This window comes from Apodemus sylvaticus, chromosome 5 (assembly GCF_947179515.1).
Source record: "Apodemus sylvaticus chromosome 5, mApoSyl1.1, whole genome shotgun sequence".
NCBI classification, from domain to species: domain Eukaryota; kingdom Metazoa; phylum Chordata; class Mammalia; order Rodentia; family Muridae; genus Apodemus; species Apodemus sylvaticus.
The window spans coordinates 101,442,630-101,467,212 of NC_067476.1; the positions used below are offsets into that span (position 1 = coordinate 101,442,630).

The following is a 24,583-nucleotide window of genomic DNA, read 5'->3' on the forward strand; positions in this document are numbered from 1 at the left end:
TCTGTAGGACTGTAAACTATATCTGGAAAAGACATTATGCCTCTATAAAATTGTTGTATTCTAATGGATGCATACATCTGGGCATCATTAGCTTTAATCTGCAAAGGAATCTCCAACATAGCTATTATCTCAAATAAATGTATAATTTCAGAATCATCTTTCTCAGAATTCAAGGCAGAATCCCATTGGAATTCTGAATATGCACCAGTAGTATGATGCATTAATGCATATATATATATATATACATATATATACAATTTCCCCAACTTTACAAAATAAAACATATATATTATTTGACATTGTTTCAGGTAGCATCAATAAGTAAAATCTGGATTTTTATTTCAGCATACAGATTTTTACTTAGTAATTGATCCTTGACAATATAAATATGATATCTAGTCTGACCAGGTTGGTTTATAGTTGAAGCCTTTTTCTCTAGTGTCTCTATGGGCTGCCGTTCTAATTTTTGAGAACCCTGTGGCTTTCTTTTATCTAGAACTACCTGTTTTGGTGCTGTTGTTTAAGTTCCAGATCCTCTATTCCCTGTTTTATGGCCTCTAACCATCTTCACTACATAGTGAGAGCCTGTCAAGAAAGAAGAGAGAAAAAGGAGAGGGGAGAGAGGGGGGAGAGGATAGGAGAGAGGGGGGAGAGGGAGAGAAGAAGAGAGAGGGAGAGAGAGGGGGAGAGGGGGAGAAAGAGAGGGGAGAGAGGGAAAGAGAGGAAAAGGGAGAGAAGAGAGAGGGGGAGAGAGGGAGAGAGAAAGGGAGAGGGAGAGAGAAAGGGAGAGGGAGAAAGGGAGAGAGAGAGGGAAAGAGAGAGGGAGAAAGAGAGGGGAGAGGAAGAGAGGGAGAGGGAGAGAGGGAGAGGGGAGCGAGAGTGGGGAGAGAGAGGGAAAAAGGGGAGAGGGAGAGAGAAAGGAAGAGAGGGGAGAGAGAGGGAAAGGTAGAGGGAAAGAGGGAGAAGGGGACAGAGGGAGAGAGAGGGAGAGAGAAGGAAAGAAAGAGAGAGAGAGGGAAAGGGAGGGAGGGGGAGAGAGAGAGAGAAAGAGAGTGAGAGAGAGAAGGAGAGAAAGAGGGAGAGAGGAAGGGGGAGAGAGAGATCTGTTTGGTTACTGTGTGGGTTCTCTCACCCTCTCCACCATTTCAGCCCCCTAACCCTAGACATAATAAAGAATAGAGAAGAAAGGGGGTGACATCTTTACACCACTTCCTGCTTAGGAGCTTCGAATTCCTCGGGGCAAGTTTGATCTTCGCCTTCAAGGTGTTTAATTTCTTCTTGTTCTTTCTTCTTTGCACATGACTACTTAACAAAGTGTGACCAACCATAACCAACAGCAAACAACCAACAGCCCCCACCACTTCTCAGGGCCAGCATTTATTTGCCCTCTGAAGAGTTCCCAGAATTCCAAACACACCACAATTGCACCCTGCTAAAGCACAAGGCAAATCACAGTCAGGGGCTGCAGACAGTCTGAAGCAGCCCCACATCCACACCTGGGATTGGAACAAAAACATATTCTCATAATATTTCTGTGTTTTTAAAAGAAATCAAAATGCCAGAATTGTCACCATGAGAGAGAGAGAGAGAGAGAGAGAGAGAGAGAGAGAGAGAGAGAGAGATCTATTTCTTCCTTAGACCTTTGCACTTCTTATTGTTCCTGAGATTAACAACCCCTTATCTTTCCTGAATCAAACACACCTAAATCTTGTTTATTTAAGCAAGGTTTTGCTGTTCTGTAACTCGACTGGCCTGGGATTCACAAGTAGCCTAAGCTGACCTCAAAGACAGGGTAATTCCCCAGTGGCAGCCTCCTGAGTGCACGAATTGAAGCTGCGGACCCCCAGGACCTCAGTCTTTCCCATTTGTATTGGTTCTTTTCTTTTCTCTCTTGTAGCATCTTTTTCCCCCTTGTCTTCCCATGGATGGTCAATGTGTATTTGCATTTATCTGTTTAGTTTCTTTTCTAGATTATAAAGTCCAAGAGGGCAGAGCTAGAGTCAGTCCTGATATTTGCTACCTTTCCCCATCCACTCTCTTAAGTGTCCAGCACCAGGCTGCTACTCCTTTGGTATTTGTTTTTAATGTGACAATTGAAGATCTGCCCCCATTTTATATGAGTAACTTTAATTTGTAATTAAATCTGAATTTGGTTTTCTTGGTTTTTTTGTCTTTGTTTTTGTTGTTGTTGTTTTTAGCACATTAGCTATTTCAGCCCACTGGTGTCCTTCATGTAAAGATCTCCTACTCTTCACCTAGTATCTGGTAGTTTCTATTCAGGTCACTTGTATTCCTGGCAGGATCCTTAACAATCACAGACCAAATAAAGAGGATTGTGACTTGATGCTAGGTGAGTTCACGTTTCTGCCTTCAGGCTGGAATGTGACAGCGTGGTTCAATAGCTCCATTCAAGCCACCCATGTAAGTCCCTGGCCCGGCCTTGACCAGCTGGAGCAACGCTGCTCAAACCTTCCGTACAGCATGGCAGCTCCCGAGGCCGAGGCACAGGAGGCAGTCTTCCGTACAACAGGGCCGCCTACAGACTCGGAGCCGCGCCCCTTCCCGCCCAGCTCCCGGAAGTTTCCTTTTGAAAGCGCGGCGGCAGACTCTACCGAGGACTGGGCAGTTGCTGCGGAGCAGCATTTGAAAGGGAGCGGAGAGAACGGCGGATGGGAGCAGCCGGCACCGGGGTTAGCTTCTGCGGGCCCGAAGCTGGGATGTGTGCGGGCGGGCGGGCTGGCGGGCTGGCGTGGCGTGGCGGGGCTCCGGCGCTGCTAATATCCGCCTTGCACTTCTAGGGTCCAGCCAAGCCACCCGGCTACGATGGCCAGCGCTAAGACGATGTGCGAGGCACAGCTCCACTCGATGCCAAGCTGCGGCTTGCCCGCAGGTGGGTGTCCACACCGCCACCAGCCGGTGTGGACAATGCTAGGAGTAAGAGGGTCGAAATCTGTTTGTCGGGGCGGCGTTCGGTTAGCTCTAACATCCTTCTGCACCTCACCCCCAACTGGGGCTGTCTAAGAATCCCTGTTCCTACTCCTGACCCAGCCCCCTTCTGCGTTTACCAGTTAGATCCAAATTGTTGGTTGTTTTTTAGGAATAGCTCTGTGTGTCTGTGTGTGTGTGTGTGTGTGTGTGGTGTAGTGGCAGCCCAGACTGGGCTGGGACACACACAAATCCTGCTCACTTTTTTCTTTTCTTCCCCGCCCCCTCCATTTTTTAAAGGTAGGTTTCACTCTGTAGCCCTTTGTAACATTAGCTTTCAACAACTGCCCCACCTCAGCACCAGAATGCTGAAATTACAGGCTCACTGCCACCACACTTGCCTCTCTAGAACCATTTTTTTAAAATCCTGTGTGTGGTGCTGGGGGCGCTTGTGCATATAAGCATAGGTGTCCAAGGAGGGTCAGGGGTCTTGATCTCCTAGAGCTGGAGTTACAGGCAGTTGTGAGCCACATGATATTGGTGCTGGGAAGAAAACTCCAGTCCTCTGAAAGAGTAATTTTCCCTTTTAACCTCTGAGCCATCGCTCTAACCCTAGAAATCGCTTTTTATGCAGTTATCCTTTTTATTTCCAGGTTAAGATTGGTTGCCTTGCAGGTGTGGGTTGTCAGAGAAGAAAATCATTTGAGAAGTGGCATAGTGGGGAGAAAGCACCAGGATTCCTTTTTCACATTAACACGTGTGCAGTGGCTCTCGCACAAACCATCAATATATGTTGAGTGGAACGAGAGAGATGAGCCCGTCCCAGACAAAGTTACTGAGAACCTTGACAGAAGAGAGACGTGTAACTGAAAACAGTTGGTAGTTGTTTTTCCCTCTTGGTCTGTGCTGATTTTCTTGTGGTTGAATGTCATCAGGTGAGGTCTGTAGAGGCTGTACTGCCTAATGTGCGATTATAGCATAGAAGATGGTCCTGGTGTTGAGCAGCTGTTAGGAGGGATTTAGGAGCAGCCTTTTACCATTCCAGATAATTCTACGCAGCAGATTGGAGAACAGGGATTGGAGAACCCCTTCCTCACAGTGCCCTGGAGAGCTGGCAGTGACCAGACTTCCTAACCAAACCCAAGCTTTCATCTCGCTGCTTGCAATCCCTGTCCCAGCTTCATGATCACATGTAAGGTTTTTAGGTGGTCTCCACCTACAAAGAAAAAACAAAGCTAGGAAATGAAGGTGAGTGTGGTACACACCTGTCATCCCCGCGCTCTAGATACCTGGGAAAGAGGATACATGTGTGCTCCATGTAGTGAGCTCAAGGCCAGGGTTATACAGTAAGACCCTGGCGGGGAGGGTGTGTGTGTGTGAATAACAACTTCGACCATCTTTCTTCTCTTCCCTTACACCAGCCATCTAATTCTCCTTAGTGTCTCTCTTTTTAGGAGACCATCTTAAGTTCTACTGATTTTCTCTACAGTATAGTCCTCAGGGTTCAGCAGATCCAGATTGTTGGAGCTAATTGCAATTAATGAGTTATTTTTCAATTTTTATGAGCTCGTATTACGTGGACTAGATATAATATTATATTTAGTTTACTACTACTTGAGCTGACAAGATAATACCACAAAGATACTTCTTTCTTCTGACAGATACCTGGAAAAAACCCATTTAATAATTGCATAGTGTTAGGAATATTGAAACTACAGTTTTAATGTCCTGAAAATTGTACCTATAAACAAAATGTGTTACATTGAGGAACTATATTTACTCCAAATTAATGTGCAGCAAGTTATTTGGATAAAGTTTTTATTAAATGCAAAGTGCTCTACAATATGATTCAGCACTTTATACCTCATTTCTTCAACTTAATTATTATGCCTTGTAACCTACATCCAGCTTAAAGGAGCCATTTCACAGTGAGGAAAGTGGAGTTCGTATAATCTAAAAACTTCTCAGCTGGAAAGAAATAGAGCAGCTTAGGGGTTGGGGCCTGACAGGCGCTGTGACCTGTAAATGGAGATCATGTGTGTGGGGATGGGTTACCTGGTCTGGCCCAGCAAGGAGATCAGCAGGAGGGCCAAGTAGGAATCTCGTAACAAGGGGTCAGTGAAGAGCAAGAACTGGGAGGTCAAGAGCCTGGCGTAGGGAAGAGGAGAGGAAAGAGTTTATATCTACAGGGCAGTAAAACAGACCGTAGCTGACATACTCCTTTCATTCCACTTGCAGTTGATTCCTGAGCTTTGGTCATATACCTGATATTTCCCAAGCCGCCAGGACATGAAGATGTCAGAGTGGTTGGGAAGACATTTTGGTGAGAGTAGGGAACACTTAAGAGAATGCAGCTAGATAATTGTCTGGGGAGAACGGATGTGGATCCCTGAGAGCGGCTCCACCTGGGTTTTCCTTCTGCCTCCATAGTCACGTAGCTGTAGCCTGCCCCAAAGTTTGGTGTGTCATCAGGCACACAAAGCAGTGGATTTTGTGTGTTGGTGCACACCTTGTTGCGAGATATTTGATCACATTGTGAACCCAGAGATTGTGAACTGGAAAAAGCTGTTTCTTGCAGTGTGGTTCAGTCTTAGCACACACATTTAACCCAAGAGCTTTCTGTGAACAAGAGTTAAGTGAAGTCAGTAACAGGGCAAGAGGCAGAGCACCAACCAGCTGACAGGGAATGAACTTAAGAGCCAGGAAAGAGAAGGGAGGGCCTGTGAGGCGAACGGTATTTAAGACAGTGTGGAGAAGGAGCTTTTCTGTCTAAGACATCAGTGGAGTAGGAAGATCAGTTGGGTGCTCTCTCTGCCTCTCTGAGCTAACAGCCTTTTATCACAGTGACTGGCTCCTGAGTCCTTATAGGTAAATCAAACATTGGGGATTTTGTTTTATAAAACAATACACCTACAAACCCAGCGTTTGGAGGCAGAGTCAAGAACAGCCTCTACATTTTCGAAGCAAATCAGTGTAGGGACTTGGAATAGGACTCTATTCCTATATTAAGATTGGACAGTATGAGCCGGGCAGTGGTGGTGCACGCCTGTGATCCCAGCACTCTGGGAGGCAGAGGCAGGCCAATTTCTGAGTTCGAGGCCAGCCTGGTCTACAGAGTGAATGCCAGGATAGCCAGGGCTATACAGAGAAACCCTGTCTCGAAAAAACCAAAACCAGAAACAAAACAAAACAAAAAAAAGATCGGACAGTATGAAAATAAGGGCTCTTATTTGGTATTATATACAGTAGCTCCGAGTGGGGCTCTCGCTCGACAAGGAAGCTGGTGGGTCATGCTGTGTCTTCACTCCTGTGCTCCCTTCCAGATACACAAACTCGAGCTACTTCTAAATTACCCGTTAAATCCAAAGAAGCCGACTCACTTAGACATCTTCATCCAGGAGGTTCGGAGCCTGATGTTACAAAAGCCGCCAAACCAAGACGAGAAAATGGGTGAGAGCAGGTCGCTGATATCTGGTTGTAACGCCTTACGAGAGAGAGCCCAAGTGCTTGCCCTGTGTGGTCAAGGGCTGGGTTGACTCTCCAGCAGAGAGGTGGAGGGACAGGCAGAGATACTGATTTTTCTAGAAATTACTGAGCACCAGAAATGTTTCAATAGAGATTGAAGAGACGGTTTAGCAGCTCTGACTTTTGAGAGGACACTGGTTCTGTTCCTAGCTGTTGTGGATAGCCCTGCTCTTGTATCTTGATGTTAATTTAACTCCTGGGAGGGGCTGCAGACAAGGAGGTAATCAGATATACAGGTGTCTTGTGAACCTTCTCCCCACCTTAACTTTTCAAATAAAGGCTAGAGCCGGTGAGAGGGAGGGAAGGAGGAGGAGCTAAAAAGTTTGGGGCAAGAAGGGGAGGGAGGAGGGAGAGGATCAACAGAGGAGGAGGAAGGAGAATGGAGAGAAGCACCTGACTTGGAGAAACCTCAAGTTATGTGGAATCTCAGAGATGGGAATAGAGTAGCGTAGGTAGATCTGCCCAATCTAGGCGTGTGTGTAGCTTGTAGTCTAATGAATTGAGTTGTGATTTCTTTAACCAGGCTTTTGGGGTTAGAGATTTACCACAACACCTAGCACCAGCATGGTAACTCTAATCCATCTCTCACCTAGCTCCAAGAGACAATGTCCTCCTCTGACCTCTGTTAGTTCCAGGCACAGATCTGATGCATGTAGGAAAAACACCCATCCACGTAAAATAATATGGCCAAACAGTCTTAGCCTGACAGCTGAGGCTGACTGTAAGCCTTATGCATGGCCTGAGCGGGGTCCAGCCCCAGGATCTAGCATGTACCTATGACTCTAGGCAGTGACCCTCTTCCAGGCGAATGTGGTTGACATGAGATAGCCATTGCATCAGAAGCGAGCTCAGGTCTGCCAGGTTGTTGCAGGTGAAACCAGTACACATGCTCAGCTCTCAGCCTGTGCTGGTTTCCGGGATGGACTCTTCGGTTCTTTCCTCGGAAACTCAACTATCTTAAGCTAGGTGTGATAGCATGCACCTGCTCTCCTGGAACTGAGGAGGCTGAGGCAGGAGGATTGGGATTTCAAACCCTGTCTCAAAACAGCAAAGAAGCCAAGCCCTTATTTGCACCTTATTTGTAGCACCACATACTGTGGTTCTCTGAGTTTGATTCTGCTTCCACAGGCAGGTGAAAGTTGCAGAGACAGCTGGCAGGAGGACCCTGAAAAGCAGGTGAGTATGGGGAGACTGAGGGTGGGGGCTTGCAGTTGTGGCTGTAGATGACCGGCACACTGGGCTCGTGTGGTGTATCTTAGTCTGGGTACCATGCCATATACCTGAGTGGACTTTCGGGGTTAAGACAGTCCACCATCAGGGGATGGATCAGTGGTACCATCATCTTGAGCAGTAGACTTTTTAGTCTACTAAAAAAGTAAAGGTTTTTTTAAGACAAGATTTTTGAAAATTTTACCTGTATATGTGTGCATGTCAGTGCAAATGCCTGGAGAGAATCAGACCTCCACTGAAGCTGGAATCAGGCAGTTATGAGCTGCCTGATGTGAGTGCTAGGGACTGGACTTGAGCCCTCTAGAAAAGCAGTGCATGCTCTTACCCACTGAGCCACCCCGGCAGCCCCCATAACTGGAAAAAGCTTCTTTGTGGATGTGTTGGATTGTGCCTGTAATAGAAGTACATAGGAGGCTGAGCAGGATTCTCACAAGTTCAGGGCCATTCTAGGATACATTTTAGGCCAACTAGGGTTGTAGGGTGTGCTGGCTAGTCTTATATCATTACAAGCGAGAGTCACTGAAGAAGAGGGACCCTCAACTCAGAAAATGCCTCCGTAAGATTGGGCTGCAGACAAGCCTGTAAGGCATTTTCTTAATTAAAGATTAATGAGGGAGGGCCTAGCCCCTTGTGGATGAGGCTACCCCAGGACTGGTAGTCCTGAGTTCTAGAAGAAAGCCAGCAGAGCAAGCTATGTGTAGCAAGTCAGTAAGCAGCACCCCTCCATGGCCTCTTCATCCATTTCTGCCTACCAGTTCCTGCCTCATGTAAGTTCCTGTCCTGACTTCCTTCAATGATGGACAGTGTCTTAAGGTTTTGTGGCTGTGAAGAGACACCATGACAAAGGCAACTCTTATAGGGACATCATTTAATTGGAACTGGCTTACAGGATCAGAGGCTGAGTCTATTATCATCAAGGTGGGAGCCTGGCAGTGTCTAGGCAGGCATGGTGCAGGGGCTGAAGGCAAACAGGAGAAGACTGGCTTCCAGGCAGCTAGGAGGGTCTCAAAGCCCACTCCTACAGTGACACACTTCTCCAGTAAGAACACCCCTCCTAATAAATGCCATTCCCTGGGCCATATTTAAAAACCACCTCCAACTCCCTGGCCCCTATAGGCTTGTTCAAACATATGAGTCTATGGGGTCATCCCTAGGCATATCATAATGCAAAATACATTTAGTCCAACTTCAAATGTCTCCCTAGTCTATAGCAGTCTCAACAATGTTAAAAAGTCTTTTCTGAGGTTCATCCACTTAACTGTAATCCCATATAAAATCAAAATTAAAAAGCAGATCACATACCTCCATCATCACAGGATATACATTACCATTCCAAAACATCACAGTGAGGAAATACTGAAAGCAAGACCCGAAACCAGCTGGGTAAACTTCAAACTCTGCATCTCCATGTCTGATGTAAAAGTGGTCTTCATATCTCCAAATCCTTTCATCCTTGTTGACTGCAACAAACTTCTTTTTCTTGGCCTGGGTCCACTCCCTGTTAGCAGCTATCCTTAGTAAGCTAACATCTTGGGGTATCCAAGGCAACTTCACCTCTACACCTTCTTATTCCATTGTCTGGAATCCACACATGATCTGGGCTCCCCCAAATGGCTTAGGTCACTTCTCCAGCTCTGACCTCTGTAGCACTTTAGGCTCTGGTTGACTCCACTCAACCGCAGTTCTTGGTGGTCATTCCATGGTACTGGAGTCTTCTGCTGCAGCCAGGCTGAAGCCTCTCATAGGCTCTCTTCGTGGTACACAGCCTCAACAACTTTGCATGACCTCTTCAGTCCTGTGCTGTCTGAAGTGGAAATTTCTGGTTTCTTTGGAGACTTGGTCATATCATGTAATGTTTTTCTGGAAACTACCTTATGAGAGGCTGTTTTCACTGAAAACAGACACACAGAGGATGCTTTGCTGAGAACAGACACCTGGTGTTTTTCTGGAAGCTGCTTGAAAAAGGGCATGTGATGTTTTGCTAGAACAGATACTTGAGAGAACACATGATGTTTGGGAAGGGTATAAATATAGCCCAACAGACAGTGGCTGGTGCTGTGTGGTATTGGTTCGCCTTGCCACTCTTTGCTGATCATAGAGAGAAATGTGCCAAAGAACTGGTGCTGTTCCAGAGGGCTCTTGCTGCTTCTGGGGACTCATGGGCTAATTCTCAGAGCCTTGCGAGGGTTTTTTTTCTGCCTCAAACTGCCACTGCTGGTTTGTTAATGGTGTTTGCAAGTGAATTGAGCTACTGCTGCTGATTCATATAAACTGAACTGCTGATATCCTGACAATCAAGATTGGAGTCACCCAAAGAACTATTTCTAAACAGGTCCATTTGCTTTGCCTTATTAACCTTTCCTTTCCACTACCTCTGTTGGGTGGTGGGCTAGAAAGGAGGCTAAAGTATTTAAGTATACTTTTGGGTTTTTTTGGTTTTTTGGATTTGTTTTTTTTTTTCCGAGAGAGGGTTTCTCTGTATAACCCTGGCTGTCCTGGAGCTCACTCTGTAGACCAGGCTGGCCTTGAACTCAGAAATCTGCCTGCCTCTGCCTCCCAGAGTGCTGGGATTACAGGCCTGCGCCACCACCTCCAGGTAGATAGGAACTGGCTGGCTGGTGATCAAGGGGAGCTTCAGATTCAGGAAGACATCTTGTCTCGGGAATGAAATGGAGAGCAATGATGAACATCTGCATGCACCTGTACAGAAGCACCATGCATGCGTACACAGGTGTTTTTGAAAAGTCAGGGCATTCAAAGTGATGCTTAAATGTTAAGAATTACAGCTGATGATTAACATGTTTGCCATGTGTCAGCAGACAGGTTAAGCATTGTCCATGGATTTTTTATTTGTAGTAATAGTATAAAATGTAGGTATTGTCTTAATTCTAGAAATGAGGAAACAGAGCTTCAGGTTACAGACCATTGTCAGGAAGTCAGGATGGAACCCATTTGAACAGTTCACTAGCATGTTCGCCTAAGCCTGGCACCTATTCATTTTACTACAACCTTTATTATTATTATTATTTAGCTACAAACCATTTAATAAGCAAAAGCCGGAGGAGGAACTAAAGGATAAAAACGAGCTGCTGGAGGCCGTCAACAAGCAGTTACACCAGAAGCTGACAGAGACTCAGGTCAGATGCCCGCCCGGTTGGTTCTGACCCCTCCGCTGCCTCTGGTGATGCGGGCGAACTCCTGCTGGGTGGGAGCAAAGGGACCCCTGCAGACAGAAGAGAAGCCAGCTCCTGCTGTGCTTCACCAAGAGGACAGGCAGGGAAGACCTACCTCTTGTAGGATGTCTCCTGATTTGTCAGTTTGCCACTCCATAGGGGGAGCTGAAGGACCTGACGCAGAAAGTGGAGCTACTGGAGAAGTTTCAGGATAACTGCTTAGCAATTTTGGAGAGCAAAGGACTCAACCCAGGTGAGAGACCGCACACGGGGCTCTGTTGGCAGCACGGCACCTTTGCCATGTGAGGGAAGGAGCTGTTTGGCCAAGCCCTAAAGATTTTTCTGTGTTTCTTAATGTTCTGACTTGTGATGCTATTCTTGATTACATCTGGAATGAACTATAATCCAGAAATTGAGGGCTCTCCTGTGATCCAGATCTTGAGACTAGAAGACAGGTTTCTGACCTGGATCTTGACATGGAGATCTTGAGGCATAGTGGCAACGAAAGTCTTAGGCATGGGCAAGGTAGTACATGCTTTTAATCCCAGGAAACTGAGGCAAGCAGGTCTCTTGAGTTCAAGGTCAGCCCTGTATGAGCTTTAGATACAGGCTTGGTGGTACACACCTTAATCTCGGCCACACCTTCTGCTGGTGGCCTATATAAGGACACTGGAAGAAGGAAGTTTCACTCCTTGACTGCTTGCCAGCATATCTGTTGGAACCTACTTCTACAGAAGACCAACTTAAACAACTAGCCTCATGAGACTGAGTAACTACTAGATTCTTGGGCTTCCCATTCACAGCCGCCCATTGTTGGGTTAGTTGGACTATAGAGTGTTAAGTCATTACAATAAATTCCCTTAATATATAGAGACCTTCCATAAGTTCTGTGACACTAGGGAACACTATCCAAGACATAAGGAAATACCCATTTCCACCTGACTATTAGAGTATGACATAACTGTAGGAAGACACTTTGTTCTTAGCTAAACACTGTCTATTTATTCAGTGCCAGCAGCTATGAGCTTGCAAAGAGGCCAGACATTGTGTTTCTTTCTAGGAAAGTAGAAGGTAGCTTACAAGGCGACTTGCTCAGGTGACAAGAGGGACAGTTCTGTCTCAACAGTTCCTGAGTTGGCTTTATCCCAGTGCCTACAATGGGATACCTGGGTAGGTATAGCTCAATGGAAGAACATATGTTCAGGATATGGTCTTGAGATCTTAGGTCCTATCCCTAATACTGTACCCCCAAGAAAAGAATTTGTCCACAACCTCAAGCTGGACTGAAGAGAGCCAGAGACTGCCCAAGAATGGGGCTTTGACCTCTTTGAATTAGGAATACTGACTCTACTGGAAATGGAACCCAGGGCCTGCCACATGCTAAGGTTTATTACATCTACAGATACAATTTTAGGGTTGGTGGTTGGGAGAGGTTTTTGTTTCTCTTTTTTTAAAAGACTTTATTCTGTGAGAATGTTTTGCCTATATATATATAGTTTTGTTTTGTTTTGTTTTGTGGGGAAGGTAGGGTTTGAGACAAGTTTTTATTAGGTATCCCAGGCTGACCTTGAACTTTGGATCTTACTGCTTCAGCCTCCTATGAGCTGGAGTTGAAAGGCAGGGGGAATACCACTCCTAGCCCACGGTAAGGTGCACTGATATTATCTTAGTCACTGTTGTATTGCTGTGACTGAGGCATCTCATAAAAGGAAGGATTTAATTGTGGGGGCTTACTTACAGTTTCAGACGCTAAGACTGCATCATGGTTAGAAGCATGGTGACAGGCAGGCACCAGAACAGTAGCTGAGAGGTACATCCTGATCTGGAGGGAGGTGGGGAGGGAAGAAGGAGTGGGAGAGGTAGGGGGAAAGAGAAGAGAGACAGACAGACTGACTGACTGACTGACTGTGCTTCGCCATGGGCTTTTGAAACTTCAAAATCCACTCCAATGACAACACTGCGTCCCACAAGGACATTAAAGTGTGTTCTGAAGCCACACCACAACTACAAACAGGTGTTTCTGGTAAACAACACAATCTTGGGGTCCACAGATCAAATATTTTGCAACATTTCTTTCTTAACATTGCATAAGTACAATACCTTAAACAGGAGTTGAAATACATACACATAGTATGTTGTAACAAATATAATCCTGATCTGTACCATTATACAAAGATCTATACCAGTGTATGATGCAGCAGTTGTTGTTTGAGGGTTTCAACCCCACCTTTAATCATTTAGTTCCCAAGTGAAAGACAGGTCATATAATAAGCCTTAAAGCATTAGATATCAACCCTCTGTGCTCTGTCAATAAGCCTAAAATATCACTTGCATGTTCTGCCTGGGCCGCTCTAACTGGCTGACCGGCTGACCCCCATGAGCGCATGATCTACCTACCCCGTGGCACCTTCTTCCTTCTCTACTCTCTTTCATGGAGCCTTAGACCCCAGGCCTGGGAACCAAAGCCCTGCCTACCTCTCTTCTGCCCAACTACAGGCATCTTTACTCAACCAGTAGTTTTAAATTAAGGAGCAAGGTTTGCACCACAGAAGCTGGCATATGTGAGGATTCACTCATCTTGAGGCAGCTAGACCTTGGGATACAGAATTTAGTATTACAGTACCCAGCAACAGATCAAACCTCAACAAATATAACCTAATATAACCTTAAATTTGTATCAGTATACAAAGATCTATGCCAATGTAAGATTTTTGGCGAGTAGCAGCTCTGTGGTCTAAGGGTAGATTCAGCAATCTAGCCTTCATTCCTACTATTCCTATTACCCCTTTTCTTTTTATCCCTTCTCCCCCACTTTTCCTCCAACACTAGATAGGAGAAAAAGAAGGATAGAGGAAAGAAAAAAGAATCCCCAAATCTAACCTCCCTCAGTTTGTTTCCTCCATGATCAAGACTTTAACAACTTGGAACCACCCCTCAAATGATGACAGGCACCCATCCATCATCCTTGAGCAACCAGAAACCATCCACCCTACCCCTTGGGAATGGGGGCATCACTCTTAACACTGCTTCCTGCTGATTTGGTGCATTGTTTTCCTTCTGGGGGCCCTCTAAAAAGTTGGGATAGCGATCACTTTTAAGAAAGCTAGCTGTAGCATTTGCTATATATAGTATATAGTACTTATAGTACTGAGAAAATTCAGGGCTTAACACAAAAATCAGCATCTGAACATGCAATGCACAAGACCAACCCTCAACAGACTCTGGCCATTTTCAAACCTGGAGAGACAGGTGTTGCATGTAGCTTTTTTGTTACCCCACCTAAGCTCCAGGAAGGGCAGCCCCCCTCCCCCAAGCTCCTCTTGAATCCGTGGATAAAAGGCACAGGTACACAGTTGCTCCTTTTCAACTTGCCTTTGACACAATTGCTGGATGCTAGTATCTCCCACCTGGAAAAGCAAGTGTGCCCTTAACAATATTCTTATCTCTGCACCTCCCACCTGCTCTAAACTTTTAATTGGCAAGATACATGTAGTCACTGCTAAATATCCCTGATCACCCACCCACCTACCTATAGGAGCGGCTGGCCTCAGGCCCCCACTCTTCCTGAGACCTCACATGGCTGCTTGGTTCTGCTCTCTCCAAAACATGGTGAACCCTCCCCTCCCTTTGCGTCTCCTTTTTTTCTTTCCAGGGACCCATAAGTCCCACCTATTTCTTCCGTCCAGCAATTGGCCCATGCTTTCTTTACTAACAGATCAAGAACCAACTAGGGAACAGGACCTTAGCATCAGAAACGGCCCTACAGACAACTCTGAAGAAAACACAGCTATTCAGGCTGCCATGAAAGACATGTTCAGGGAGAGCTTCCAGGAACAGGCGCTGAAGAGGCTTTCCTCAGGAATAGACCTGTACTTGTCCATGGAGGGCCATTTCTCCTCTGGGTTAAGGTGTCTTCTCACATGAGGCTCACTTTGTTGTGTCCATCTATTTTAGGCCGAGAGACCCTGGCATCAAAGCAGGAACCCACCACAGATCACTCGGACTCCATGGTGAGAGCGAGGGTGTAGATGGGTAGAGCCCTCAGCCAGGGCTCAGTGTTAAACCTACTAAGTAAGAGTAATGACCATCATTCAGATTCTTTGGTCAAATTATGCAAGCTTTATTTTCTCACAGGGCCGTCTCCCTTCAGCAGGGTTCAAGAAAATATCATTGAACATAGATGGTGGGATTTATATAGCCCCCCTAAAACTGTAAGACTAGTGGGTTTTCAAGGATAAGAATTTTGGTTACATAGGAACTTTGCTGATCATTTCAGAAATTATTTGACCCAACATCTAATAGGGGGGAGGGGGATGGAGGTTAGGGTATAGGGTATGGAACATGTCAAATTCCAGAAAATGGGTCAAGACCTGGTCACAGCCAAGTTTTACAAAAAGCAAGAATGAACTTATTTTGACCTTGTATAACAAGATGGCTTTTAATCTTAAGATGGAATCAGGCTAGCCCATCACCCAAACAGGAGCCAAGACCTCTGCTCTGTGCTTTGCAGAGATGCTAAGATGCTTCCTTTGGATGATGATAATAGAAGAGAGAAATGCTCTGTGTACTTTCAGCACATTTTACTTGGGAGGTGGTTTTTATCCTCACAGGTAGATATGAGTGAATGTGAGCTGACACACACAAACACAGAATGTGAGCTGACACACACAAACACAGAATGGGGCTGAGGGGAGGCCTCAGTCAGCACAGTGCAGGCCACACAGCACAAAGACCTCAGTTCAGACCCTCAGGTGAAAGCTGGGCGGTAGAGGAGAGGGACCAGGTGGATCTCTGGAGCTCGCTGTCCAGCCAGCCTAGCCAGCTGCTTAACTTAGGGACCCTGTCGCAAAACTAAAGTGGAGATAGACAGGCGAGGCGGGGAGCAGGCAAAGGGTCTTGCTGCCAAGCCTGATGACCTGAGTTCAGCCCCTGAACTGGGTCCTTCACTCTGTCCTCTGACCTCCACATGGTGGTATAAATTCCCCGCTTACCTATAAGTAAATAAATAAATTCTTTTTAAATAGTAGAGAGCTGTTGAGATGGCTCAATAGGTAAAAGTCCTTGTTGCAAGCCCCACAACCAAGTTTGATCCCAGAACCCAGGTGATGGAAGGAAAAAAAACATTTCTTCAAGTTGCCCTCTGGCCTCCACACACATCTCATAATGCATGCACACATATATATGTTCACATGCATATGAAATGGGTTTTTTTTAGTGTTTTAGGGTGGAAGGGAAAGGTGGTTATATGGCTTAAGATGACTGGTCAGTGGATTAAGGTCCTTGCTATACAAGCATTGCCATCTGAATTTGATCCCTGGAAGGGAAAGGTGGATGAAAAGAACCCACTCCAGAATTGTTCCATGGACTCTACATATATGCTATGCCATGCATACATATGCAATATTAATAATAATTTTTTAAAGGTAGAAAGCAAAGAAGGTATCTGATGTCAGTCTCTGAACTCCACAAGAATTTGTAACTGCATGTATATGTGCATATGCCACAGGTATAAACACATAGGAGGGGGGGTGAGAGAAATCTGGGGACATGACTCAGGAATACAGTGCTTACCTAGCATGCTGTCATCTAAGGTTGATGCCAGCACTTCAAACACACCACATATACACGTGTGCAACCGAACACACAAAAACTTTTGATGGGCAGAACTTGTATAATGAGACTGTCTGATTTCCCTATTCTGCGTTTCACCAAATTTCTTCTCTATTCCATTGCTGAGAACTCCGTAAAGGCAAGCCTGTTTGAATTCATAATTTCCTTTTGGTTCCTTCCCTAAAGAAAGGTAGATTATTTGGGGCATAATGGCTCCAAATGTCTCATCTCTCCCTGAGGAAGATGAGTTGTCACAGTGCGAGCCAAGAGGCTACCTGTGGCTCCCTCCTGAACTTGCTGTGACTTGGCTCCTGAGGTCTGTGCAGTACAGAGCACACGGTAAATTTGATAAAGTTAATACCTCAAGGAAAGAGCCTGTAGTAAGAAAGCAAGCTTCTTGGGAGTGGACTGTTGAGATTGCCGGGATATTGGATTAGATGCAGGGAATATTACTGCTCTAGGTAAAGGAGTCTGTGGCAAAGAAGAACAGTTCCTAAGAGCAGTGCCCATTCAGAATCTGGCTCTCCAGTGACCTGGGTTCAGTCAGTGCTCAGGATATGTCATTGAACAGAAAGGATAATAGCCACCATCTAATTCATGTGTGTATGTGTGTCTGTCTGTCTGTCTCTATCTATCTAACCTATGTGTCTCTGTCTTTCTTTCTGTGTGTGTCTGTATCTATCTGTCTGTATCTCCCTGTGTGTGTATGTTGGTACGTGCACATGTGTGCGTGCATGCATGCATACACACCCCCTCCCTTACTTTTGAAATAGGGTCTCACTACCTAGTCTCCACCACCCTGGAGCACACTATGTAGGCCAGGCTGGCTCTGAACTCAGAGATCGCCATCTAGCTTTGCCTCCCAAGTGTTGGGACTAAGGCTTTTGCCGCAACACCAGCTCACCTCCATGTGTGTTCTTTACTCTTAGCTGCTGCTAGAAACTTTGAAAGACGAGCTGAAGGTTTTCAATGAAACTGCAAAGAAGCAGATGGAAGAGCTGCAGGTAAGGGCGGCGCACCCGAGGCAGCACTGCCTTTCACCACGGTTTATGGATCCGGGGGAATAGTTCTTCTATTTTTCCTTTTTAGAGTATATTTTGCCTAACTGTATATACGTACAGAATGCGAGAGACAGTGCCCATGAGGTTAGAACTGAGCTACAGGCATTTGTGAGCTGCCATGTTAGGTACCGCAAACAACCTGGGTCAGCTTTGCAAGAACAGCCACTTACGGGCTGGAGAGACGGCTCAGGGGTTAAGAGCACTGACTGCTCTTCCGAAGGTCCTGAGTTCAAATCCCAGAAACCACATGGTGGCTCACAACCATCTGTAATGGGATCCGATGTAATCTTCTGCTGTGTCTGAAGACAGTGACAGTATACTCAAATATATACATACATACATACATACATACATACATACATACATATATACATAAATCTTAAAAAATAAAACAGCCACTTAACTGCTGAGCCATCTCTCTGGTTTATCCTTCCTTCCTTCCTCCCTCTTTTCTTTTTCCCTGTCCCCCAGTAGGATCTTGCTATGTAGCCCAGGATGATCCTCCTACCTCAGTCTCTTCACAGGAATTATAGGCATGAGTCACCATGCTTGGCTGGCTTTTTATTTACTTATCTTTGAACATTTATGTTTACTTATGTGTCTGTGTCAATGTGTGTCACATATGTGCAGGTACCTCATGGGAGACATAAGAAGGCTTGAGATCCCCTGGAGCTAGAGTTAGAGACATTGGTGAGGCGCCTGACATGGGTACTAAGAGCTGAACTTTAGTTGTCTGAAGGAACAAGAAGTAGTCAACTGCAAAGACAGCTCCAGTCCCCCTGCCTTTACATTACACTTTAGTGTGAATGTATGTGGGCGCACAGTGCATACGTGCCCCAGTGCAAGGGGCTCAGGTTATCAGCAGGTGTTACCCTTTGCACAATTTCACCTGCCCCCCTGCCTGGCTCCTATTTGGTTTGTTTGTTCTTTTGTTTGTTATGTTTGTTGTTTTGACTTCCCCTACCTCCAAGAACCACAGAGCTGAGAGCCAGCCCGCTCCCTATCGTGGTTGCAGCTCTGGGAAGACAAACCCCCAAGTCAGTTCTGCCTCTAAGGCCTGGGCTTCTGGAGAGCCACCATGAAGTGTGGCCCTCACCCTGTTATGGCTTTGCTCCTTGGGGAGGAAGAGGCTGAGGGGAAAGGGATGGCCCCTACAGTCCTGTGTTGGGGGCAAAGATGGGGAGAGGGGACATCAAATGACCAGGGCTCCCTGTGTGGGTAGGGCTGACTCAGGTCAGCAGTCAGAGAGCAGCAAGGATCAACTCTCTAGGGATGTAATAAATAACACACTCCTAGATCAGACCTAGGTCAAGAGTCAGCTCCCTCCTTCCCTTCTGGAGGAGTCCAAGACAGAGAGTACACCCCAGTCTGGGCTCCCTGCAAGCAGCCCACCATAGTCCACCACGATCGACATCCAGATCGATGGAACCGTGGCACGTAGGTGGATGAAAAGGATCGAGGGCGAGGGCCTGCCTAGGGCTGAGGTCCAGTGGGGACAGGGCCTGAGCTCCCGGCAGGAGCAAGAGCACCTGGTAGGGCTTGGGGTTAGGAGGGTAAGTTCCAGTGTGCCCCAGAAGGCGGCCCATAGCACCTGGCCCAGTACACTTGTTTGTTTTTAATAAACTATTTTAAATAATTTTAGATTTATAGAAAAGCTGCATAGCTAATATAGAAAATTCAGGTCCCCCTAGGGGTGATGCCTCACACTCCTCACTGACGTGTCATCATTAACTAAATTCCAGACTTTATACTGAATCAGTTTCTTTTTTTAGATGCTTTTCCTCCACAAATTAGTGTGTGTGTGTGTGTGTGTGTGTGTGTCCCTGAGGACCTAGAAAGGTTCCTGGGGATAAAACTGTCACAAGGCCCAGGGGAGCCAAGTCTCCGCACCCCTATAGGGCCACACCGTGATGTGCTCAGAGTTGAGAGAACATTTCATTGTTCCAGTTTAAATACAGAGTGGGAAAGTTCGCTGAACCAGCACAGATAAATTGCAAGGCGGGAAATAAGATGTTGTCTAGTATTGGGCTCGCCATCCTCTATGTAGCACAGGTCCTGGGGATGTCTTTCTTGTAAGAGTTTTGTTACAGGTTTTCCTTTGGAATGATTTCCCTTTCAGGCCTTGAAGGTGAAGTTGAAGTTGAAAGAAGAAGAAAGGATCCAGTTCCTGGAACAGCAAGCCTTATGTGAGGACAAAGCCAGTGACCTCACAATAGTCCTGGAGGAAATGGAGCAGCTCTTAGAAATGTAACGCACGGCTGGCGGCCAGGGCTTCTTCCTGGATAAACTCGGCAGAGGCCACTTAGGATATCTTCAAGGACTCACTATCCCTTAGGTAAAGCCCTTCTGCAGCAGTTGATCGGTTAAGGTGGTTGATGCTGGGGCTCCTCCCTTAAGCAGATCCCCACCTTCAGATGGCTCTGCTCTCCCACAAAGGAGGAACCTGGGAGTTTGACTCCACATCCTGTGCAACAGAGAAAGCAGCAGCCCCTAATTAGAGCTAGGATGCCAAACCAGCCACGTTGAAGACTCTAGAGACGCTTACTTGGAAACGTGGGAAAGAAAGCTCACACCACGACAGCTCGAGCACTGTGTGGGAGACGTCACTGGTCACTGCGAGCCATGCTGTCCCCTTTGTCTCTCTCTCTCTCTGGTTGAGCTAAGTTTATAAACTTGAAATTCTTGACTTTTTTTGGCTTAATAAATGGGGTGGAAGTATATAAAGTAGCACCTACCTGAAACTACACCCAGAGCTTTGGAAATAAATATTTCTATGAATATTAATATTCTAACATTAAGGAATGAAAGTAGCCTTTTTAACCCAGTGTGGTGGCTCATGTCTATAAAAATCATAGGACTTGGGAGGCTGAGGCAGGAGGATTGCCTTGAGTTAGAGGATAGCCAAGGCTGCAGAAATCCTGTCTCAGAAAAGCAAGGAAAATGTTGGGGATTCTGAAATGCCACACGAGTCACGTGTACAGCAGTCTCGGTTAAGCAAGATTAGTTTATAGACCGCACAGCGCAACACTGGAAGTCCAGGCCCACAAGAAGGTAAAGCCCAACTGTGGCACCAGTCTGCTCTCAAGGAAGACCTGAGGAAAAACCTCAGGTGTAAAGTTTAAAGAGCAAGGAGAGGAGCAGGAGGCTTACTAGGTAAAGTATTACCAGCTAGCCTTTAAGCTGATTGGTCCTGAGTGAGGTAAGAAAGATGGTGGACAGGCAGCAAACAAGGTAATTTCAGAACATTGAAATAACAGGGTACAAGTGATTTAATCATATCGTTTTGGCTTATTAGTAACATTTTTCAGTATCAGTTACACTAATAACTATGAACTCAATTTCACCTTGTGAGTGACATAGAGTCTGAATACAAAATGGCTACAGTTGTGTTAAAAGGAGCAGGCCTCACCAGAGGAAGGAAGAAAGGATTAAATGGCGTTTCGTCTAGATCTGTGACTTGAGCATACTGGCATAAATCCAAGTGTTCTGATTTACCCAGTGCATTTCCATCCGCGCCTGTGGCAAGGCCTCCTGCCTTCCAGGGTTATGGGCTCTTCCACGTTAGCAGCGGCGTATGCCATGCTGTGTTCACCATGTTGGTGGCCAGCTGCGTGTGTTCTGTCTATATGTCTACAGCTTATCTGCCACAGCCAACCCAGGGCCTCATGCAGCAGCTCCTCCCCTCTGAGGTCACCAAAGGTGCAGCCATGATCTCCTCAAATGAAATACACCAGCGTTTGCTTTGGCTATCCCCCATTGTTTTCGAGCTTTCTATTTCCTTCACCAAACTTGCCTAATACATCCTTCAAAATCACTAAGGCTGCCCAGAGTCCCCCATCCCCAGTGAAGCTGAGTAATATCCCGTACTTACTTACTTTTTCAAATGTATAAAATGGTTTCTAAGGTAAAGGTACAACTAAGGACCAACACCCAGTAAGTGAAGGATACCTGCTTTATATAGGTTCACCATGCACACAGTGGGACTCCAGGAGGAGCCCTATAGAACATTGATTGCATCCTGGCTTCCTTTGTGATACACATCTGCTCCTTTGACGGGTGATTCTAAGACTATAAGGAAGTCCTGAATGGCTAGCAGAACTCACTTGAGGGAGTTGACAGTCACACAGTCTCATGGAATGCACTGTGCTGCTGCTGTTCATGCGTGCAGGCGACACACCATCACTGAGCTGTCTTACGTATCATAGTCCATTCTTGTATCTACCAAAATGCATACTGAACAATGAGTTCTTGGTTGCAAAAGATTTTTTGCAGCCAGCCGTCCATCATGCCCTTGTGTGCGCACACGCACATGCGCGCACGCACACACACACACACACACACTGCCTATGCCAACTTTAAAAGGCTAAAATTGCTAAACCAATCTCATATTGTTGATTATGTTACAGAGTATACTCTCTCAGCACCGTCTCTGCCCAGAAGATCTGCCTTCCATTTCTTGCCCAGCTGTTGCCTGTCACCTCTTTATTACAACCAGTCAGATACAATTCTAGATTACCTTAGGCATGTGAGGAAGAATGAATGTTTACAAAATGTGGGACGGATGATGGGTCATAGAACAGATGCTGCCAGCGTTTAGCTCTCTGCCCTCACAGGCTGGCCTCAGAACTCAAAGCTCCTGCCTCTGCCTGGGATTAAAGGTGTCATCACCACACTGCTCTCACTCTTATTCAATTAAATACAAAATAATGGCCTCATTTTGATACTTACATGAATCTCAACTTTTAAATTTTGTAGAAAGAAAAAATTTTTCAATTCTGTTTTCATAAACTGGGATAAATCCAACCAATTAACATGTGACATAGACCATGTGGAAAGGGACTCACCAAATGTGTAAGAACACACAGGCATTTCTCTTAAGCTTATATAACTGACTCTGCTTTTCCACTGCACTGTTTTTAGAAGTTGCACATAGCCATTGGCGTCTTCTCTCAGTCACAACAAGGAGGGCAGAGTAGCTTGGTCAAAACAAACTCCTGAAAGGCTGTCTGCTGTCCCTTCTTCCAACCAGAGACCCGTGAATGTGCAAGAATCACACGGGTCCCAACTATAATCCTTCATAAGTAAATCAGCCTGGCATCAACACAGCGCATGAGGCCTGTTACCTGCCAACTCCAGCACCTGTAGCCCAGTCCTCCCCTTATTAGCCTAGGCTTTCCCACTGGTTTTTTCCAGCTTTCCCTGCAGCCAGAGTCCTGACTGAGCACACCCACTGCCTTCTCCTGTGTATATCACTGGTGCTCGCACTCAGATTAAACCACCGGAAAGCTGCTCGTGGCTTGAGGGGTAGGAGGGGTGGGAGGGGTGAGAGTGCAGAGTAAGTGCTCAGTATGGAGCCTCCACCAGGCCCTGGAATCGATCCCCAGCCACCCACACACCAATTCCCCTTAAAACCCAAATGATACTATGATAGAAAGGAAAGATGCAGGAGGCTAGGCTAGAGATGGAGTTTAGTTGGTGAAATTCTTAATAACATGCATGAAGCCACAGGTTCAATCCCAAACATTGAAAAAAAAAAAGTCAGGTTTAGTGGTGAGATTATGTATGCCCAGAACTGAGAATTCAAGGTCATGCACTGCAGGGCTGGAGATAACTCCGCAGTAAAGAGACATCTCTTTCCGAAGACCAGGGTTCACATTCTAGCACCTGTCACACCAGTTCCAGGTGATCCAGTGTCCTCTTAGCCTCTGAGGACACACACACACACACACGAGAAAATAGATAAACTTTTGGAAAAAGCATCTTCAACTGCAGAGCAGGAGTACAGTGTCAGGGTTTTGTTTTGTGGTTTTAAGGGGGAACAGAATTACAGGACACCATTGTTTCAAAAACTATCTGAAAAGCCAGGTTAAAAATCAAACGAGAGTCAAAGTCACCAAGATGAAACTAAAATGTTTACTGCTCTTACAGATCTGAATTAAAGTGGTAACAGCTAAATCTTCCAAACTTGCCTACTTAATAAAAGAAGTTTTGTCTTAATCCTTACATAAAAGGAGTTAATCTTAGCCTGGACAGGAAGCTAACTTACCCGAAACAAGCAGTTGCTTTCCTGTTGTTCCTTATCTCTGTCCCCACCTTCCAAGGAAACCAGCCAGTCTGCTTTTCAAAGTCCTGCTCAGTTTATAAAATCTCATGTCAGTGTGCACTTGGCTTCTCTGGGATGTAGTGCTCAATTCGCAAAGCAATCAGAAACCATAATCTACTTTAACTCTGCTCTCGGATGGATCTAGCAGTCAAAGAAAGGACACAAAAAGGAAGTAAAAAACCCCAAGATCCGTGGAGGAACCTAGGAGAGCCACTGTGGATCCCTCGTGAGTTCTGTCATGTTTGCGCAGCCCCTGCAGTTCCTCTCTGTAAGTGGTTCCCCACTGGAGTGGATTCTTCTGTCTTAGCATTGAGCACACCACCCGACATCACTTTGGTTTATGGTGTGTGGGTGTTCATAGTTTGTACTAAAGTTAGCGTTTGCCTAGCATAGCCTATAATATCAGCACCTGAGAAGTGGAAACAACAGAACCTAGGAGTTCAAAACCAGTCTGGGTCATATGAGACCCACTCCCCTGCCCCCAACCCCGAAAAAGACCTGAGGTGGTATAAAAAGACAAAAGGACTTTTTGAGACTTGAGAATTTCTTTTTCCAGGTGACTAAATGAGGCCCAGTGACTCTCAGCTTGCCTGCTATGACCCTTTAATACTGTTCCTCATGTTGTGGTGACTCCCAGCTATAGAATTATTTTGTTGCTGCTTCATAACTAATTTTGTTACTGTTATAAATCATAATATAAATATCTGTTTTCCTATGGTCTTAGGTAATCCCTGTGAAAGGGACAGTTGACACCTGTAGACCCACAGTTTGAGAATTGGTGTCCTAGAGTTTCTTGGAGGCTTTCTCTCCCTCCTGGGGTGGGACTTTAGCTCAGGAGTTAGGGTACCAGAAGCCCACAGTCACATAAAACTTACACCCAACCACTGGAGGGAGTCAGGACAGGAATTCCAAAAAGGCAGGAAGATGGAGGCAGGAACGGATGCAGGAGCTATGGA

General features: G+C 45.9%; 1 protein-coding gene across 1 annotated transcript; it reads left to right on the plus strand.

Annotated features, from left to right (window-relative positions):
* Positions 1-2,481: 2,481 nt before the first annotated feature.
* Positions 2,482-20,316, plus strand: Knstrn (kinetochore localized astrin (SPAG5) binding protein). Its single transcript, XM_052183246.1, has 9 exons — positions 2,482-2,690; positions 2,799-2,890; positions 6,249-6,375; positions 7,579-7,626; positions 10,712-10,817; positions 11,013-11,106; positions 14,808-14,863; positions 17,393-17,467; positions 19,644-20,316. Exons 1-9 carry the CDS (start codon positions 2,482-2,484, stop codon positions 19,773-19,775), a joined length of 939 nt encoding a protein of 312 aa, XP_052039206.1. The 3' UTR covers positions 19,776-20,316.
* The last annotated feature ends 4,267 nt before the right edge of the window (positions 20,317-24,583 follow it).

Bases quoted from the DNA above. Each gene is read 5' to 3' on its own strand.
- Knstrn (XM_052183246.1), top strand. From the start codon at position 2,482: ATGGCAGCTCCCGAGGCCGAGGCACAGGAGGCAGTCTTCCGTACAACA. The intron at 6,376-7,578 runs GTGAGAGCAGGT...CTGCTTCCACAG, and splicing joins AAACCAAGACGAGAAAATGG to GCAGGTGAAAGTTGCAGAGA. The intron at 17,468-19,643 runs GTAAGGGCGGCG...TTTCCCTTTCAG, and splicing joins AGCAGATGGAAGAGCTGCAG to GCCTTGAAGGTGAAGTTGAA.